The sequence below is a fragment of the Dreissena polymorpha genome, chromosome 6 (genome assembly GCF_020536995.1).
Source record: "Dreissena polymorpha isolate Duluth1 chromosome 6, UMN_Dpol_1.0, whole genome shotgun sequence".
Classification (NCBI taxonomy): Eukaryota; Metazoa; Mollusca; class Bivalvia; order Myida; family Dreissenidae; genus Dreissena; species Dreissena polymorpha.
Genome location: NC_068360.1, coordinates 1,339,815 through 1,362,709, shown reverse-complemented (window position 1 = coordinate 1,362,709; position 22,895 = coordinate 1,339,815). Strand labels below are relative to the sequence as shown.

Sequence of the window (22,895 nt, the reverse complement as noted above, 5' to 3'; positions counted from 1 at the left end):
TGGGAAATACTTTCTTTGTAATCAGATCGCCTGTGAGTGGCTATCCTGTACTTCTACCAAATGTTTTAGAAAATTACTATCCGCTAAAGTCACAAACGCAAAAATAAATCAGAGCTTAGCTGCTTAATACAGACTGTTTCCTTAACTGGTCGTTTAAGTTTTTAACAAACCGAACAGAAAAGCAATAACAACACAGGCTTTACGTGCTTCCGTAATGTTCTTTTCAGCGACTGCTCTAAATGGTCACGGTGCGAGACGTGTACACTTTGTGAGCGTACCTGTCAATAAGTATCAACTTCTTCTTAGACTGGACATACGTGCAATAACTCGGATAACCTTTGTACATCTTCACATGAAACTCCATGTGCTCAAAGTCTGACTATCCACCGTCCATGAATATCATTCTAATAAAACGGGGATCACACCATCTGATCAATATCATGTTAGATGGAGACATGCAGCATATAGATGAGAACTGAGATGATGTTTTTGATAATGTGTTGATCTCCCTTGTAATACGAATGGCATTGTCAATGAAATCAGCCGGGCTGTCTTGATATCATCATTAAAAGCAAGCTAAACATTTGATATACACACTGCGCAACCTGGTTACTGCACAATCATGTATGCTGTTCTATGTATCGGTAGTCATTCATTCAGTATGCCACATGTCTTATTTACGCTATCAATTGATACCAGTCTCCTGTACTGCAAGAAGTCCAGTCCACTGAGAAGAGGCTCCTTCTCATCATCTTCAGTATTTTGAATGAACGAAACATTCCGATCTTGAATTATATTAAACATTGCATTGTTATGTTCAGGTCTAGAGTGGTTTTCAATTTTATGTTTTATGTAATTTGTTTTATCCGTTAAAACAAAAAAAAAAATCTACAGTTCAATACCGAAACTGCAGCCGTTATTTTATTTCCTACGACAATGATATTGCCTTTTTTCCGCTGCATACTTAATGTACGTAATAAAGGTGAACATAGTCACAAAAAGCGACCGATCAGTAGATTTTTCCGCTCATTGGGCATGCGCCCTGCCGATGAGCGCTCGGACACAGGGTCATTTTGTAGCATTAGGTGGCGTCCGGATTAATTTAAAATGTCACTTAAATTTTTACCTGACGTCCGTCACGGGAAGGAATCGAGTTGAGATTAAAAAAAAGGTCGGACGAGCAACGAACGGTTATCGCAAAGCGATCGCCCGACATCGGATTAATTGAACGTGTATCATCAAAAATCAAATTATTTCCCAGAGACATATACATCGGCCGGCGACCGTCTGATTTCCGGAGGGCCTCCGCACGATGACTGACGGACGCCGGATGGAGCTCGTCATGATACACGTACAACGCATCCGATGTTGGGCGATAACCGTGCGTCGATCGTCAGATCTTTTTTCGATCTCAACTGATCGGACGGTGATTGGTCTCTTTTTGTGACTGAGGTATTAACCTGTGTAACTTTTCGGATGTCGGACGGCTCCGACGTGTCCAGTCTTTCTGATGCCTGGAGATCGGACACATCGGTCCGACGACCGGATTATTTGTGACTGAGGCAGTACATTAATAAAAATTGACCACTTGTCAACGCGCTTCAATAGAGAAGATAGTGACGCAACATAAATATATACTATGTGAACGCGATCATTAGTATACCGTAGAATATTTATCTTGAATGTGAATACAAAACATTTAAAATGCATGTTATGTGAATTAAATTTGTATTACGAACACACTGATTTTTAATACATATAACATTTCTTGCAGTTTTTTTTTAAATGTATTAAAAACGCATTTTAAGTAATCATAAAATCATAAATTCACAATACAGAGACAGTTTGAAATTTTAAAGCGATCAAACCTAATAACAATATTATTCAATTTTTATTAAACGCAAGAGTATTGATTAAACGTCCCACATAAACGTATATATTTAATCTGTGTACACAAATGATCGCATGGTCAACATCTTACAAGTCACCTATTTCATTGCCGGTGATATCTTATATAAGTGAAAATTTGTTTTGTCTCCAGCGCTGTTGGACAACGCAAGCCTAGTGCCATCCTTTTTATCTTAATGTCTTCAACTATACAATATAACATTTTTGAAGTTAAGTGAAAGACACATCCTACATTATAACAAATGCAAAATATATAAGAAGTTAGCAATCTTGCGAAATTTTTCAACGATAAAACCTTTTAACAACACTATTCAATTTTTATTTAATTGAATAGTATTCCGAGCTGATTTAACAAAACCAATACACAAAAGTCAATACTTAATAATTGGGTATAAAGCGTGATCACATGGATAGCATTTACATCTTTCTACTCATCTAATTCATTGCCGGTGATATCTTATACAACTGAAGTTTGATGGAGCCTTCAACACTGTTAGAAACCGCCAACCTAGTGCCGTTCTTAGACAAACCTATGATCCTCGGGTACCTAATATCCACTGGGTAGGTACCGATAATGTTTCCATCAACACTCAGGTGCACGATGGTGTTCTTACCCTTACTACACACCAGCACCGTGTCACCAGGTCCTACACAGGCACCACGAGGTTCCTGTATGTTCTCATTAGTGACTGCTCTAGATGTGCCATTCACGGTGTCGTTCATGTACACAATGTGAGCGTACCTGTCAGTCAGTACTAACGTGTTCTTAGACTGAACATACGTGCACGAACTCTCTCCTCCTTTGTATGTCTTCGTAGGGAACACGACGTGCTCAAAGTCAGTCTCCACCCCGTCCACTGATATTATTCTCACAGGGCGAACATCATCCCACGTACTCACGACCATCTGAGACGGAGACATGCAGCATATAGAGTCAAACTTGGATGATGCATTGATCACACTGGTCAGTCTGATGGCATTGTCTGTACTAACAGACAGGAGAAATACTAAGTTACCAGACGTTACACACAGTGTATCATGAGACACACATACTACGCTACCTGGGTGATACTTGAACTTGTACGGTGTTCCAAGTCTCTGTAGTCGCTCATTCAGTATGATACATTTCTTGTTCATGCAATCCACGGCTACCAGTCTCCCGTCCGGCAGGAAGTCCAGTCCACTGAGTAGAGGTTCCCTCTCATCATCTCCAGTCTGTGGTAGATCCACGGATACGAGCAGCTTCAGAGTGACTGGCCTTGGTGGGGATGATAAGCTCATGGGACTGGTCTTCACTGAAATAATAGTAACAAACTAATAACATTTTATAATAATAATTCAAATCGGCACCCTTTGAGAGAAAAATTATTGCAACTGAGAGGGTATTTTAACGCTCTATTAAAACTACCCGTATTTTCCAAATCATCATCAATAATCATCATCATGATCCTCATGATCATCATCATCATCATCATTATGATCATCATGATCATCATCACCATGATCATCATCACCATGATCATCATAATCATGATCATCATAATCATGATCATCACATCATGATCATCTATATTTCGCAACGACCCCCGTCACATAATAAATCTAAATAAAAGCGCGGAATTTATATTTTATTAGTATTTTTGACAGTCCTGAATTGTTTTCTGATAGACAGAAATACAAATATTAGTTTACTGAAAATGATGTAAAATTATGAATACATGACCAATCCACATGCATAGTAAACATGCATGGCGAACTGTCTACGTAAATTGTATTATAATGTTACTATTAGTGTTTTTTGGTTACAAAGAGAACTCCGTTGTTGTTATATTGGATAAGGTAAAACAAATGTGTTCTTTTTTTCCACAAGCATCGCCAACAATAGGGTAGGTAGATCGAACTGACTTTTTTTCTTATTATAAAGCATTATTTACCTTTCTTCATGAAACATCTTTTTTCCAAACTTTATTGAGGAAGTTCAATGACATAAATCTTTCACGCGCCTATTCAATATTTTGTCTTTGTTTATAATAGTTACTTAAAGGGGCCTTTTCACAGATTTTGGCATTTTTTTAACTTATTCATTAAATGCTTTATATTGATAATTGTAAACATTGGATCGTAAAAGCTCCAGTAAAAAATCAAGAATAAAATTAAAAAAAGGAAAAGATCATTGCCCGGAGCAGGTTTCGAACCAGTGACCCCTGGAGTCCTGCCAGAGTCCTGAAGTAAAAACGCTTAAGCCTACTGAGCTATTCCGCCGAGTACACATACTAAACGTATTTTATACCTTATATAAGCAATCTTCGTAGTTTCACAAAATTTAACGACAAAAACAGAACTCTCCAAATTATTCAATCGTTTCGCGTTGCAACGCTTTATAATTTTTAGGTTTTAAAATCGTCAAAAGATGCATATAATGGCTATATTAGACCATGGTAAATGTTCAGTATTACTGTTTCCTCACAACTATCATAACTAAAACGAAAAGAGTGGACAAAGCAAACAAAATAGGTTCGGTCGGGTTAACAACTTTTGTTATGCCTTCGTACTGATGAACGTAAGTTGTATATTTTAGACAACAAATTGTATACTCCTGAATCTGAAGTAAATAATATACATGTACAACAGATCATAAAGACCGAATACCATTAACATAGGATTTCTCACTGCTCATTTATGGTAATGTTTAATAATTAAATAGTTCGAGAGATTAAATGTTGCTAATGAAGACACGGGCGCATGGACGCACGGGCTTAATTAAAGCTTAGATGCTCGACTTGAACACCACGTTTTTAGCTGAGGTTCAACCCGCTAAGCTTCGTGGTAATGATTTATATACATCAATATTCCTCAGCATTACTTAAGTAAACACATGTTAATCCATACTTTTGCAAGAACTGTAAAATATTTTGCTTAAGAATGATCGTGAAAGATAACGTAATAATATCCTCGTATGTCTGATAAAGACTTATATACTAAAGGGTTTTGTACGCGATCACGCTATTTTGATGAAATAACCATCAAACTACTGACTCGAGCTTGACTGTCACTATAATACCGTGTCCCCTCTATCGAACGACCCATCACGAACGCACCGAAAGTTCACTCGTAGTTAATCGGGAACTGTGTATGACGTCAAGACTTGGATTGTTCAGTTTGATGCGAGTCTATACGTCGCGATACGACGTTTTTCGTCCGGTGGCGGCATTATGGTTACACATTGGAATAGATAAACACTAACGTGTGTACACGAATCAGTACCCCCACACCCCCGGGAAGACGTAAGTATAATCGATGGTGACTACGAATTTAAGCTACACCCGGAAACAAATTTAACAATTACTGTAAATGATGTTTTTATATCGCTGGCTTATATATACGTTGTGATGCGTATTGCAACGTCGTGACGTACTTTACGCTAGGTCACGATTTTGTCAGTTACAGCTTTTACGCTCTGTAACGGTTTGATATTGAGTGAAGTTTTAATTAGTGACTATATGCTCTCCATTGTTGGAGCGCAAAATCTCTAACCTGTTATTTCTATGTACAAAGATGTTAACATCATTCTGGAAAAAAATGCTGGTCAGTTAAGGGGTTTAGCGTACGACATTACATGAAGCATTTGTGTAACCTTGACCCTTAATGTGAATCGTATGACCTTACATGAAGTGTAATTATTGTGTGACGTTGACCTTAAGCCTAGACATGAACCTTGAACTTAAAGCGGGTATATACGATTTTTATATGTGTTAAATTGTAATGTATTGATACAAATATGTTATCATAACACACAATATGCAAGAAAAATGATACATTTAAGACGAATTTCATAAAATGCAGCAAATACAAATTAGCGCCCCGAGCCGATTGTGACGAAGATAATTCGTACATATTTTCCTACAATAACCGATGCATTCGTCTTTTTAGTGAGTGTTCGTAAGTCGTAGGAATCGATATCGCTGCAGGAATGAACCGTTAAACTAAATTTAGATTCACATCGTACATGCATTATATACATGCTGGCGAATTCGGCTGTACAGCCTTTTTCGATTCCAGAATTAAATATATGGCTAATTTCGCATTTTTCGACACATGTTCTTCTTAACTTTTATTAAAGTTTATATTGAAATATATGTATAATAAGTTTTTTTACACATTTTATATTAATTAATAAATATTTGACAAGATCGTATATACCTGCTTTAATCCTAGACATGAATCTTACATATGACACAAAGCAAGGAAGAAGAAGGAGAAGAATTATGGGATGTAATTACATAATCCACTGCTGCATAGTAAAATAATGGCTAAATAATAGATATTTCTACAAATGTGAGACCTTTGATGTGTGACCTTGACTTTGGTCAAAAACACATAGGGTTGCACTGCCTGATAATTGAGAACAACTACTTCAGGACATTTTGAGAATCCATTTTAGTATGATAGTATCCTTAACAAATAAGGCATATTTAACCAAAATGTGTGATTTTGACCTTTGTGTGTGACTTTGACCATAACCCTAGCAACCTGGATCTTATATTTGACACTCAGCTAGATAATGGAGAACAACTGTGGACAGTTATTATAGAATCCCTTGATGCATAGTAAAGGAGTTACTAAATAATGAATAATTCACCAAATTGTTTACCATTGACCTCAATGTGTGACCTTGACCTTAGCCCCTAGGATTATGGGTGTTGAATGTGAAGCCCCCACCCCCTGATGCTTGAGAACAACTATGGTAAGTTTCATGGCTCGAGCTCATGTGTTAACGGAGATAAAGCTCTAAGCTTATATTAAAAAACATTTTTTTCAAGATACAAAGGGACATAACTCCGTAATTAACAGATGTTGTACAATACCATTTGGCGTTCCTCATCCTCTTATCCATAAATGTACTCAAACCAAGTTTCAATGAAATCCGCCAAAGCACTTCCAAGATATGGCTCCGGACACAATAGTGCCTGACGGACGGAAGGACGGACGGAAAGACGGACGGACGGACAACGCCAAAATAATATCCATCCGCCTATGGCAGGGGAAAATAATAAGGACGAGGCTTGTAATAGACACGTGCTTTTTGTTAAATGCCATTGTATACATACGCTGTCGATGTGTGACGTCACGGACTTCCTGTTAGCCTGTGACTTTTTTATTTATGAATAAATTTTCCCCCGTGTGTCGCTTTTCAACTTATTTGTGTGATTATTCTAGTTTCATGATATGCAATACTGTTATACTATTTTCATTTTGCGCCTGTACTGTTATAATGTTTTCATTTTGCGCCAACACGTGCATGAGACGCATCCACTAATCATTTGCAAAAATCAACATACTGTGTATATATACACAGTTGGTCGAAAAAAAACCATCTTTCAGTGCATTAGTTTTAAAGAACTTGTCCACTTGATTTGACGGATACACAAACGTTAACGTTTATCTTAAAAGTATGTGATTGCAAACTAGTTCAGAAGTTAAAGTAGAAACTACAAGCCAACACAAGAACACACTTTTGGTGGCAAAGACACGTATGAAAACAAAATTGTTTGTGTTTGAAAAAAAACAATGTTAACGTTATCACTTTAAAACAAGACTTCAAAGAAATGCCAGAAAGTATGCTTGTTACAAATAATCGTATTCTTCCGCGGACTATATCATAGTGTATGCGGATGGAAATCCGCACATAATGTATTGTATAGGTCTTTGTGCTTACGCATCCGTATAAAGATGACAGAAACGTAGTGACGTCACGGTATGTATACAGCGTGTACAAAACCGCCCTAGACGAGCCGATTAACCATGTCAATAGTTAAGAAGGCCACCGATCTGACCAGTAAGTTGAACAACAGTGGTAGAAGACTTTATAACAGTTTCCAAGTCGGGTCGCATATGACCGTTGTTAGAGTGGCGGGCTTAATAAAAATGTATATTATTCCATACAGTACGCCTGATCATCGATGGCGATATAAGTTAGCTATTAAAATAAAACAATAAGTAACACTGGCTGACAATCTCATTCAAATTAAATCCAAATGTTAGCTCCATAAGTTGCCGCTGTTAGTGGTGAGAATAGAGCACCAGACTTGGATTGATTTTCATGAGATTGCAATTGCTAGTCCTATAAAAAAAACGCTTGGGTTTTCAACGTCGATCGCCGAAGAATAAGAGGCAAAAGTTCGATGACCCTGATGTAATATTTTTAATTTTATTTATGTCGTTTCCGCGACTAGGTTACTCGTTATCAAGACTTAGCAACTCGTCTCCACGACTTAGTAATTCGTGAAAAAAATAACGTGGGAACGAGTAAGTTGTTGGAACGTCAGACAAATAACTCACCCTATACGACTCGGGTTATATTGTTCAAGAGGTCTTAGGTAAACGCACCCCTGTACGTCGATAATCCAAACTGAGTAGGATAATACAAACTGAAGAAACAAATGGCGACAGAAATGAAGACTTCAGTAAACGGAGTTACGCTTTTTTGCAGTACGGTGGTATAAATTTATATTATACCATTTGGTATGGTTTAGCCTCTAGAATTGATAACCTTGCTTTAAACGGCAGTAAATGACGGCGGGAAAGCGAATCCGAAATTCATAACTGCCCAATCAAAACGCTTCTTGGAGTATTTACAAATCACATATTTTCGCGTTGAATTCATCATCATGAAGAGACTGGTATACAAACTCCAACAATAAAGCGATTGGTCGTTAAAAATTGCCGTGTACGTACGGAATACATTACCGTCATTTTCTGCGAACCTATAAGAATATTTAACTTCAATGTACATTTGCTGGAAGGTTTTACAAGTTTAGGTTGATTGCGACTATTTGGTATTGGAAATGATAAGGCGATATTCAAAACCTAAATTGTGTACAATATTACTTGTACATTGCCTTGTCAGCCACCCCTATTTTAAAAAGTTCAAACTGATATGAAATATTATTCTGTCATGTAATCCGTTTTCCAAAGAAACTAAATAATAAGCTTTAGTTTTTGTTAATACAATGATGCAGTGTCTTTATATACTAGTATCTCTAATATTCATATGCAGATGTCTAAACGTGCTGTCGTGCTTTGTGTAAGGAAAGGTTTTTGAACGATGTGGTACTACTTGATTTATACAATTCAAAGGGCACTTGAGAAATTAACTCGCAGTTTTACGCATTGAAAGCATTCTTGAAACATACAAAAGCGTCTACTTACAATATAGGTGTATGCTCTAACAAGATGACTCGATGTTATCATGTACACAATGCGGGGCTACAAAATTGCGCTTGCGAAGATATATTCGCCCATGTCATATATAAACATTTATCCTGCCACATGCCTTTAAATCAGCCCGATAACCAGGTAACCTAATATCCCAAAAGATATTAGGCTAGATGACCACGTGGCCTCGAATATTCGTCAGTTGCTATCCGCGCATGCGCATGCATTTACTATTTTCTATTAATAAAATATACTTTTTTTCTATTAATAAAATACCAAATACATGTAAAGAACTGTTTGTTTAAACATTATTATTTAAACAGCATAATTTCGTCTTTGTGTATTGAATTAATAACAAGTAACTCGATTTCTATGTGTCTTAACAAGATGGAAGCTAGCCTAAGCGCTTTGCCTGACGTGACGTCACCATGTTTTTTTTTCGCGCGTGATGTTTACCATATTAAATATTTAAACACAAAATACTCGAAAAGTAGATATTTTAGAAACATTTCAACGAATGTTGTAAATGTGACAGGATAAATAGAATAATAGGTTGGTGACGTGGATGGAGAATGGTTATCTTGCTCGTCGGAGGATATTATCGGGTGAGCCGATAAATTCCTCCGACTTGCCAGATAACCATTCTCTATCCACGTCACCAACCTGTTATTCTCTATTTCAGTGGCCACTTGCACACAATAATAAAATATTTAAATAATCGTTGGATAAATTCGAAATTTTTTTCACTGCTTTCAATTAACTGTATTGAATAATACTAACAAAACAATAATCGCTGTTTTTAATTCTAATTTAGATGGGGTGGGGTTTTTCGGCACTGCACCAGTACGTTACAAATTACATCATACTTATAAAATAAAGCATTCATGAAGGCCTTCAAGACTAGATTCTAAACACAAATATAGTTGTGTGCAAGTCGATGTGCTTTGTTATCTCATCTTATTTAACAGTACCTGTAACTGAGCTAAAGTAGCTATATCGGTTACTTCACACACACACACACACACGCACGCACGTACGTACGCACGCACGCACGCACGCAAACCCATCACTTCTATAATGACAATAAAAGAAAGTGTCATGTGTTACTCAATAAGGTGAGATTTCGACAAAATAAGAGTCATAATGTGCAACACACATATATTCGTCCGTGCATAAAATGTAGTTCTGGTTACGTTTTACAATTAAATAAGAGATTCAAAGGCACAATCAGCAAAAGTTTTTACGAATTCGGTTTCATAATTTTAGGGAATTATTTATACTGGAGTCGATTCGTCGGTGGATGGCTTTGTAACAAACCGCCAATAACTCAAATAATTAAACAGAGAGTCTGTCACGCACGCGTACACTCGAACAGTCAGTCACTCAGATGTCTGAAAAGTCAGTCAATCACTCACATATCCATGCTCACAGTCATTAAATCATGCACACATTCTAACGGGCAGTCAATCACTCACATGCACACTAAACTATTTTCCAGTCAAATAATCACAAGTTCTTTCGCAAAGTCAGTCAGTCCTTCCTGCATTCTAACAGTCAGTGAATCGCTTATATATAAACTCGCGCTGTCAGTCTGTCACTCACACATTCGAACAGTCATTCACTCACAAGAACTCTCGCATAGTTACACAAGCCTTCACTCTGAATTCTTAACGAGGATGCACAAATCCTAAAGCGTGTTTTACAGTTCATTAAGTCTACAGGCAAAAAATTGAAATATCATGCCTAATAGTGTATACAGCATGTAGTAATATTGCATATAGTTGCTTATTACATGCTCTTATAAGACAAAGAACTACATATATTTTCAGGATCTTTAAATATATATGAAAATCCAAAGTCATCTAAGAGTGTCCTAACATATGAGTTCAAGTTCGAAAAGCACATTTTACATTTTGTTAAGCAATACAGTACATACCTCTATAAAGGCCTATTTTACTTTATTGTGTTAAACTCTATTATTGGACCCAATCCCGTGTACTATACCCCGGTTTATTGACACAATGCTGTGGTCACACTGCAGTGACCATTATCAGGTAAAATCATGGACCTTTACAAACAAAGGGATGCGTAACTTCAATGATCCGAAGAACAAGCTAACACGTTGTCGCGCTAAACGGAAACGAGACTTGCGACCCAACGAGACTTCGCGCGACTAGGCAAAATTTCACAGCCGCCATTTTGACAAACCGAGGCCGTGACAACGCGATTCAGTCAGATTACGATTGCCAATTAACCAAGTGTTGCCAACAAAGATTTATTCATTGCAAAGATTTCGAGGGGTTAGAGCCAGAACGTGGTAAGTGCACTTTTTTTCAAAAATCACTTTTTTGCACGTTTAGAAAGCTAATCAAATACTCTTCAATTTGCACTATTCTCTGGAATCATGTCTTGTATACCACATAGTATATCCCACCGAACCAAGGTGCAAAAAGTGCTTATCGACAAATCCCTTGTATGCCAGAATGTTTTACATCCTTTTAATGACTGCAAGAAAGCTTTAATAGCACTTAAGTCTTTTTGGCACAATATGTTTTCATACATATTGAGAGGTAAAACATGTGCCAAAAGGATTTAAGTGCATTTAAATCATTTTAACATAAACCAGTTGTGCCCCTTATTCAAGGTAAAATAAAATAAAATATGAAGCCCTTACCTTGTAAAGGAATTACTTATCTGGTTTATATCAACAGGAAACACAAACTATTGTGCTAATGGGTAATTAGATAGGGAGAAATATGACTTCATCGGTGTTTATGTTGATTAAAGACACTGTTCTCCCACTAAGATGGTAAAATAATATAATTGTTTCAACACCTTTCTCATTGAAAGTTCTTTCTAATAGAAAGAAGATGTTTTCAAAGAAAACTATTTTTACAGTAAAAGGTAAGATTTTTAGGTATTATATTTGTGTGTAAAAAGCTGTCGATTATAATTAAAATACTAAAATGTTTCACATTTGGACTTGAAAGGCAGGAAGAAATTAATGCTTATCTTTTTTAGATTTTGCAGTATTAATTTTTATACTTGTATTACAGGTATATGTCTCTTTGACTTCAGTGCCATTTGATATGTTCACTATAGAGAGGCTTTATTGCAGATGTATACTTTTATGGTTATAGCATTCAAGCAGGCAGTTCATTACACATTGAAAGTTTGAAAAAGCATGTTAAAAGCTGTGCATCTATTAACTTATTTTAAAATAAACGTTTAACATGCCAAAGTTGTGCTTATATTTTTCCAAAGAGTTCATATCAACGTCAGAAGAACGTCTTATGTTCAAACATAACGGCAAAGGGTGTTACGACTGATCTGATTCGACGTTTCACTTTTAACGTAAAGAATGCGGAAAACCTAATTGGTGAATATTCCAGTGATCATAAATTGGAGAAATGGTATGTGTGCGACGATGAGACCTCCTTAAAATAAGTGAATCCACAGTATGACGTCATCGGAATGTGCGTTTAAAAACGTCAATCTTTATGTTTAAAAGTATAAACTGGTGGACACACCTTGTCATAGTGTACGCATCGTTATAATTTTGTCTCTAATGATTTATGATAAACACATGTTTTGTGGATATTCTGAAGACATAGAATAGCTTAATCATTGTTCTTATATGTTTACTGTAGTGAATAACATATCTTTAAATTTTTCATTGAAAATAAAGAAGTGAAATTCCAGGTGCTGAAGCAGTATTGCATGTTAGTGACATGCAATTAGTTGGTAAGTAATTTAAGGCAAGTGACCAATTACCAAATAGTACAACACAGCACAATACAAAACAACATAAACATATATAAGAATAAAGCTTGGGTCACCGCCTTGGAACGGTCAACCTCACACTTGGCCCAGCAATATTCATGATACATATAAGAATGAATAAAATTTAACCTCATAGCATTGCACCTCAAATTAAACAATAATAAAAGGAAACCAAAACGCATTCATTTTAATTACCATTTAATTACTCAATGGTAGGGAAGAGACCAGAGCAACAAAGTTACAACCTTTTGAGGAACGATGAAATGAAATTACGAACAAGTGTCAACTACATCCCTTATTTTTAGAAAAAAGATTTGAGAATATAGCAAACCAACGTTTATTTGAATAACATAAATCTTTACTCAAATTAAAAAATATAAGGCGTCGGTTAAAACTAAACCCATACATTCCTGAGTAGGTAAGCAGCTAGAAATTCTCGCATGATTTCTTAGCTTCCTCAACTGACTTTTTTCTCCTGGCAGTATTTGATGTAACATTATGCACTCAATTGTTAACTGTTAATGACGAACACATATTTTATAGAAAATGTTAAAGATATATTCATGTTCTGTAATCAAATCCCTTATCAGTAAAACAAGGCAACAAATTTTCCCCATACATGTTGCAAACGGACACAGATTGAGCAATATTTAAAGGACACGTTCTTGATCGTTCTTGTTGATGCCCTGTGTTAGTGTCATTTACAGATCAATATGGAACAATATAACATAAATTGGTTAAAAAGTTCGCAATTTATTTTAACAAATATTATTAAAGCGAGACTATACGATTTTTGTATGTGTTAAATTGCAATATATTGATTAAAATATGTTACAATAACGCAAAATAGGCAAGAAAAATATACATTGAAGACGAATTTCATAAAATGCAGCAAAGACAAATTAGCGCCCTGAGCCGATTGTGACGAATGTATTTCGTACATATTTTCCTACAATAACCGAAGCATTCATCTTTTTATTAGGTTCGGAGTTAGTGTTCGTGTGTCGTATGAAAATAAATATCGTTGCAGGAAATTAAAATGATCCGTGAAACAAAATTTAGATTCACATCGTACATGCATGATATACATGCTGGCGAACTCGAATGTACAGACATTGTCGATTTCAGAATTAAATATCAGGCTTATTTCGCATTTTCGACACATGTTCTTTTTAACTTTTATTTTAATTTATATTGAAATATATGTATAATACGTTTTTACACGTTTTATATAAATTCATAAATATTTGACAAAATCGTACAATCTCGGTTTAAAACGGAAATAATACAGTTTATGAAATGACATAAAATAAATATTAAACAAAGATACGCATGTCTATTAAAACATGCCAACTTAAAATAATATACAGATAAAAAAACAGTAAAAGCATATTACAATACCATACAATATGTACTGCTATATATTTGTTTAATTTGTATTTACCGGTTTATGTCTGTTTTTGTTTAATTTAAATTTGTTGTTGTATTAATTTCTTTTGGTTATATCACTGACTTATGTCAGTCAACCTTCTCACAAAATATGTGAAAAAGTCCCTTCAAAATCTTACACTTTCTTCCTTCCATGACTATCCCAGCCCATATTACAATAAAAATGACCCACAGGTCAGTACAGGGGCAAGGTGGGGCCATCCTTAACATGGTTAGAAGAGGCAGAATGAAAAAAACAATAAACAATTATTCAAAGCAAAGTTAAATATATCAATATGCTTAAATGTATTTTGAAACAAGTATAACTAGTTAACATTAAATGATAGAGAATAAACTAAATTTATACAGACATGTTTGCATTCATATTTAGATGTACAGTGGCATAAAGATGACATTTACTCCTCTTTTTTATAAACTGCACTCCTCTTTTTTCTATCTCGTTCCCACGACATACTAACCAGAGAGTACGAGTTAACTATGTCGTGGGAATGATTTATTTAGTCGAGAGAACGAGATACAAAAAAGAGTAGTGCAAAACTAAATAAATGAAGAGTGCAATGAAAAAAGTGCATTAAATAAAGGAAAGTGCATTAAACACTTTACTGCACCGCTCTTTGTTTCGTTGCACTCCTCTTTTATTTCACTCTTTTTTTTCTATCTCGATCGTTCCCTTAACTTAGTAAGTTGTCCCATAACATAGCTTACTCGTTCCCACGAGTTAGTAAGTCGTTCCATTGGGATAGTTAAAATGCTCTCTTCTTTTGTTTAATGCACCCCTCATATATTTACTGCACCGCTCTTTTTTGATTGCACGCCTCTTTCATTTAGTTGTGCATCCTGTTTTTTTTCTATATCGTTCACTCGACTAAGCTGACTGTTCCCTCGAGTTCGAGTTAGTAGGTCGTTCTCTCAAGTAAGTATGTCGTTGGAACGAGATAGAAAAAAGAGGAGTGCAATGTAAAACAAGAGGAGTGATTAACAAAAAAGAGTGAATGTCACCTATATGCCAACGTACTATTGATGATCAATACATGCATCTTACTGGAACGTTTTGAACAACTTTGATAGAGGATCACCCATTGATCATTTATGTGAAGGTTTGTTCGAATCTTCCCAGTGGTTGAAGTGGAGATTTGAAGCTGATTGTAGACAACACAAAGAGAAGCCAATAACCACGTTAGCTAACTCTCAGTAGAGGACCAAAATACAAGATGCAAGGCAAATACTAAAGCACAGAAGATTTAACAGTATGCAGTCGATAAAATTGTGATCAATCTCAACTTAGGTAAGTCTCGGTTAATCTCTTAATTTTGTTATAAAAATTATGTGAACCTCGTTTTGTGACGAGCTTTTACCACTGCATTCACATTTAAACAACTGCTGTAGAGAATCACTATGCATTTACAACATAGGCAGCAATTTACATAACCTAAGTGACAAGGCGGTTCAGAATATAATAAATTATAAGTAATTTTTTGGTCTATCGATGTGTTTAAAAGGATGTTGTCCCTGGAGTGCGGAATGTAAAAACTCCAGGATAATAATTAACAAGGTTGTTAGTCAATATATATATATATATATATATATATATATATATGATATGAAACCTATTGGCATTGCATTTTGAATGCGCCGATGTTGAATAATATGTTAATATTTATAAAATCTTTGTTGTAATATTGTGATGATACAAATACTACCAAATGTGATCAACATTTAGTCATAAGGGTAGCTTCTACAGTTGTTACACCTTTAGCGTAACCTTTAACCGGTTGACCAGGTTTTTGATATCAATTGGCCCAAATTTTACTTTGATTTAAATATTGTCGAGATAAACATTTTTACTTTTATATTTTAGTTGGCCTTAACCGAAAATCGGAGTTTGCTTTATTAGATTTATACTGTAACTTTGCTCTACTTTGCTTTCGGTGTCATGAACTGTAATGAAATCATTGTAGGTCCCGACTTTGATGGCACGAAAGTATTAAACTTTGCATGTTTTGTTAATTTACCGAGACAAAATGGACATGAGTTAATTAGAAGCGAATTAATAATTGTCTTCGTGAGGTAATCACCAACGGTTTGGAGTTCCGATGAATAAGATTAAATACAAACATCAGAATAACAAACCGTTGGTTATTACCTTAACAAACAACGTAAGCTATATATAATTTTAAATCTAACATGATTGTGTATACATAATATGCCCCTTTTCAACAAAAAAATACATACATTTGTTTTCATGACGACAACACACTTAAATTATAATAACTTTTGTCAGGTTCATTAAGATTATTTGAGGAAATTACATTCAATAAAAATATTAAGCTAATCATGCAAAATGTATACCAAGAAAACAGGTTTGGTAACTTATGTATGAACATTTTACTACTTAAATGTGGTTTCACTGGGCCGAATGCAGGAATGATATGTTTGTCAAACGTCTCCTATATCACATATTTAAGGAGGCACATTTTACTGAACTGAACATCTGGGAATTCTTGAATTACCATGACAACAGAGGGCTCTCTTTCCTTTTTTGTGAAGTAAAAGTAAGACGCTCAATTTATTTGGAAAAAAAATCCCACAAATTTTAAAATTGTGAGAAATTTAATCACAAACTCCTCAAAATTTTACAAACAATATTCACATACTTGTAGAAATTGTAAAATGATGATTTTTATGCATAGGTGTAGTAAAATATTTTCATTGGCTGGACACTTTTGCTTTCGAAAAATAAAATCATACATCATATGAGCAACTAAATTCTGACAGGTTTAACTGTATCTTCAATGATCCATAGTCAATACTTTTGACAAACATTAAAATGTTTGTCTATGTGATTTATGTTGTGTGGCTAGACACATTAGTTATACATTGAATTTTAGTTCTCGTGTGAGAAATGTAAGCCATATAATTTTTCCAAGTTTAAAAACTTTGTCAATAACAATTGTGCCATGTCACATGCGCATAGGATTGCCTATGAATCATACATATTAACAATATTTGACATTAAAATGCATTTCATGAAAATGCAATTTTATCTATTTGAAAAGAAATCATTCAAGATTTAAAGAAAATTTACGCATATAAACGGATAAGAATACGAAAATCTACTCCACTTTGCTGCCCTTGCCTCGCTCTCTGCCAGTACTACATTACTCAAGTGTTTTCACTTTCGTCACATGATCTCTCTGATTCAAGGTATTTCCGTTGTAAAAGTGCATGCTTAAATCTTACTGTGATATCTTTAAAGTGACTCCTAATTCAAACAAATCTGGATCCCCATGCTGACTTTTAAACAAAGGATCTCAAGTTTTATTATACAATTTACTGACGGTCCAATGCACTGGTGTGGTTTTTTAGCCGAACTAACGTTACAACACTGGTTTCACCAGTTTCATACTTGTAATTCCTTCTGATATCCCCCTTCTCCTCATTTATATATTGACACCTATGAAGTTTCATGTAAAAAAACTTGAATAGTTTCTAAGATATAGCTCTAAAAAGTTTGTGACAGACATACGGATGAATTGTACTTTTGAATATAAAATGTATGTTAAATGCCAAACAACTTACAAAGGCTGGTTTTGTAAAATAGTGTGGATATATTAGATTTGTGAAATGCTTGCATCAAAACTGTGAGATGGCTGACCCAGACCACACGCAAAGAAGGAAAAAAGCCCTACAACATTTACAGGTTTTGATAGCAGAATAACTCCATAATGTATTGCAGTATAATCACATGATTTGTCGCAAAATAACCTTTAATTTCAAAATCTGTCTACATAAAATAGGTAAGGGTGGTGAAAGAATAATAATTAATTAAAGGAAAGTTAAAAATGATTCTGTAAATTGCAGTGGAATTGTAAACTTGTTAAAATCCACTTTATTGTGCAATTTGAACCAAAATGTTTGCTCATGCCATTTTAATAAGGCAAAAGGAAATTATTGCTTATATTGAGATATAAAAACCATTGAAAACAAATGATAAAAAATTTATATGCAGAAATATGCAAGTACTATACTGCCATAGATGATCTAGGAGATAGCATAGCACATGTTTGTATTCTATATGATTAAACTATATATGTCAGTCAATTACAAATACTTTGCAAAGTATCTTGTGGAGCTTGCTTTAAATTGTATAATAAGTGTACGAACTGAATGTTCTAAAAACAAACCTCTTTAACCATTGGTGGGTTTTCATACTCAAAATACTTTTTCCAAGTATATAATCACAATGATGGTATTGTTAAGTTTAGTGTCTTTCAAAAATCACTTTAAGTTTCAATTAAACATTTCTCATTATGAATAAAATCTTCCTTGTTGAGGAGAACACTTCTAGTTATTAACTAGTGGTTGAAGTATGCATTCATGACTCTGTATTGAACCACTTGAGAACAATCTACCATTCAGCCTCCTCCAGTCTGAATGTTAAATTATTAAAAGTGTTTTTGGAAGAGAGCATAACAAAATTGCCAACTAAAATGCTTTTTATAGATTAAACAATGTCTAGCATTAATATTTCATGTACAGTAAATTGTGGCCTTCAATTGATTGCGTAAAATCTACTTAAGTTTACATGGAAGGCAAATGAAATCTATTAATGTCGACATGGGAGGAAGATGCAAATAACATGAACATACAAAAAACATGAACATGTGCGCAATTATATCTGCCATCAATTTTCTCGCTGCATACAGGCATGGAAAGGAATCTAGATCAAAACCTCTGGATAAGACAGCTTCAGTAAAACAAGAAGGTCAACACACACCCTTGTTGACTGTGAGTACTTAAATAGTGGATGGCTGGAAATAGCAATTAATACAAATTGCATCCGTTTTCTGAATAAGTGGCTCTTGAATGACTTCATAGAAATACATGTTGAATGATATTAAGCACGAATCTTTCCCCACTGCCATGTCTTGATAAAGATACATAATTATGTATATTGGGCACCTATTATACATATTTCCATGTGAGCTGGTAGGGTGTTAATAGTGAAATTCTGTCTGAAAAAGGACTTTTAAAAACACATGATGAGACAGCATACTTTGCACAAGAAACAGATTTTAAGATACGATGAATAGATCAGTATTGTAAAGTCAGTAATTAGTCACTAGCCTTAAAGGGGCAGTCAACCAGATTGACGAAAAAAGAAAAATTATAAAATACCGTTCTTACTCTAACCCTGCGAGTAACTCGCAGGCTGTTCAGGTTTTTATGCTGTTCGCTGCTAATCATTACCTAAGGCTTGAAAATGAGGCCTTTACAACTTGCATCTTGTTAAATAGGAATTCAATTTAATAGTATTTTTAAGAGACTACAAATGTGTACAAATATGTATCTAAGTTGAAAAGGGTTAAACAAGAGATTGGACTCTGCATTAGTCTGAGCCAAATGTAGGTCAGCGTCAACAGCAACATGAGGTAAGGTTAGAGTGGGTGTGTTGATAGTGTTCAAGGACAACATCCATGCAAGTATGAAAGCTTTGTAGGAAACATAATTGATATTCTATGAAATGTGCCATTTTGTGTTAACCATGTAGAAATGGAAGGTTGAGTCAATCATTATATACCTCTCAGTCAGTCAATGCCGGGGCATACACAATATTTTCGGATTGGGTCTAATTTTTTATATATTACTGTAAGTACCACAAACAATTTGGTGTCTCAATCAAGATCAACGGAAATAACTACTTGTGAGGAGCGGCAAGCAGATCTGGTAAACGAAAGGGCATACTTAAATGTTGACTGTGAAGGACCGATAGTTAAGTATTGCTATTATGAACATCATAGTTTATAGATACAATAACAACCAAATTAAACACGATAAGAGTTAACAACGTAACAGATATATCAGATAGTCACTAACAAATTGTCCTATGTATATTTCGCTCCGGATTCATACAAACATTGCTAATTTTGACCGGAAAACACTAGTTGGACTGCCACGATCATGCTGACAAGCAAAACTTAGAAAGGCAATATACATGTTATAATATTATCTGCAACATAGCACATTTTTTAAATCACCATACCCTTAAGGATGTTTCCTATTGATTGTTTATATTTGTATGACACGGAAGTTTTTCCTAACTGCTACAGATGTATGTTTTAATATTAAAAAACAATAAATCAAATAGAAATGTAATTAAATAGATTGTGGGTAAATGACCTGTATTATTTTACAAAAATTAGGCCTATGCCCTGCAATGTTGTTACCTTCTAGCACTTAAACAATATATCAGAGAAAGATAAAACGCTGCAATTTGAAAAACTCCGATATCAATAAGAAGAGCAAATGAACGAAAAATCAAATGCATACATCGTTGTAAAAACTAATTTCTTTGTCAAGGTATGAATGGCCATGATTTAGTTTTATTATGCAGAGAACACACTGACCTGATTGTTGTTTAAAGCAGGGAGCACATTTACCTCAGTGTTGCATTATACAGATAACACATTGACCTGATTTTTGTATTATGAAGCCAACACATTAACCTGATTGCATTACGCAGCGAACACATTTGTCTGATTTTTGTATTATGCAGCAAACATATTGACCTGATTTCGTTGCATTTTGCAGCCAACGCATTGACCTGAGTGTTGCAATATGAAGCAAACACATTCACCTGATTTAGTTGTGTTATGCAATGACCACATTGACCTGATTCAGAAGTATTATGCAGCGAATACATTGACCTGATTTAGTTGCATTTTGCTTCAAACACATTGAAGTGAGTGTTTAATTATGCAGCATTTACATTCAAGTGATTTAGTTGTTTAAAGAAAAACAACACATTGACCTGATTGTTGTATTATGCAGTGAACACATTGACCTGTTTGATGCATTATGCAGTTAACACATTGACCTGATTGTTGTATTATGCAGTGAACACATTGACCTGTTTTTTGCATTATGCAGTGAACACATTGGCCTGATAGTTGTATTATGCAGTGAACATATTGACCTGTTTGTTGCATCATTCAGCAAACACATTGGCCTGATTGTTGCATTATGCAACAAACACATAGACATGAGCGTTGCATTACGCAGCGAACACAATTTGATCTGATTGTTGCATTATGCACCAAACACATTAAAATTATTTAGTTGTTTTATGCATTGAACACATTAAAGTGATTGTTGCATTATGCAGCAAACACATTGACCTGATTTAGTTGCATTATGCAGCAAAACATTGACCTAATTTAGTTGTATTATGCAGCGAACACATTGTCCTGTTTGTTGCAATATGCAGCGAACACATTGACCTGTTTGTTGCGTAATGCAGTGAAAACATTGACCTGTTTGTTGCATTATGCAGCGAACACATTGATCTGATTGTATTATGTAGTGAACACATTGACCTCATTGTTGCATTATGCAGCAAACACAATTTGACACGATTTAGTTGTATTATGCGGTGAACACATTTACCTGATTGAGTTGCATTATGCAGTGAACATATTTACCTGATTGTTGTATTATGCAGCAAACATATTGACCTGATTTATTTGTATTATGCAGTGAACACATTGACCTGATTTGGTTGTATTATGCAGAAATCATATTCATGTGATTTAGATAATTTATGCAGCGAACACATTGACGTGATTTAGTTGTTTTACGCAGCGAACGCATTGACCTGGTTTAGTTGTATTATGCAGCAAACACATTGACCTGACTTAGTTTTATTGTGCAACGAACACATTGACCTGGTTTAATTGTTTTATGCAGCAAACACGTTGACCAGATTTATTTGTATTATGCAACAAAGGCATTGACCTGATTTTCAAAATCTCAATTTAAATAGGTTTATGTTAATTTATTATCTACAAGGCTGTCCGGTTACGGGTAGCGCAGTGGTTGGTACATGCACTTCTCACTTATGCAACCGTGGTTCAACCCCCATTCCCAGGGCACGTGAGTTTGGTAGGTGGTCACTATAACGGACAGGTGGGTTTCCTCTTGGCAATCCGGTCCCCCCCCGCCCACAGCATAAGACCACACCAAAATTGAATAACTTTCAGTAAAACCTAAATACATATGTAGCTGGAAACTGAAGCTTTAATTTAAAATTCGTTTCAACTTTCATGAGTCTAGTAATTAAATTAGGTAGAAGTGGTGGGACACACTATGGGTCTCCACATAATGCAGGCCCTGTTCCGGATAGACCTCATGAACTTAGAACATCATCTATGATTATAATGTTTTTTTTGTAACACCCCGCATCAATTTACGTAGATCACTTGTTTAAGCAATGAATGATTATCAGCATGTTTCTCAGCATGTGACATCCTGCCAATCTCTCTTAGAGTAATAGTAACGTCTACCTTAAGTCTCGAATAGCATCACGCACATCAGGGTGTTAAACTTTACTACGCATGTATCACTGTTACCACATAGGTTTTTTTATATTTTAATGAAGGGCATGACCACAAAAGCCAATAAGAAACATACAAATATAATTTAACACAAATAATGCTACATTTATGAATACAATCAGTCAATATGTAAGGGTCGAATGGTAT

The 22,895-nt window shown here is 35.0% G+C and overlaps 1 protein-coding gene across 4 annotated transcripts in view; it reads right to left on the bottom strand.

Annotated features, from left to right (window-relative positions):
* The window catches only part of LOC127836144 (uncharacterized), a 151,071-nt gene that overhangs the window by 8,435 nt on the left and 119,741 nt on the right, over positions 1–22,895 (bottom strand). Inside the window, exon 12 of one of the 4 annotated variants that reach the window (XM_052362573.1) lies at positions 2,574–3,203. The exons of the other annotated variants lie outside the window; for them this stretch is intronic. Within the exon in view, the coding sequence (XP_052218533.1) occupies positions 2,574–3,203 (630 nt within the window). The remainder of the gene's footprint in view (positions 1–2,573; positions 3,204–22,895) is intronic. 4 annotated transcript variants of the gene reach the window in all.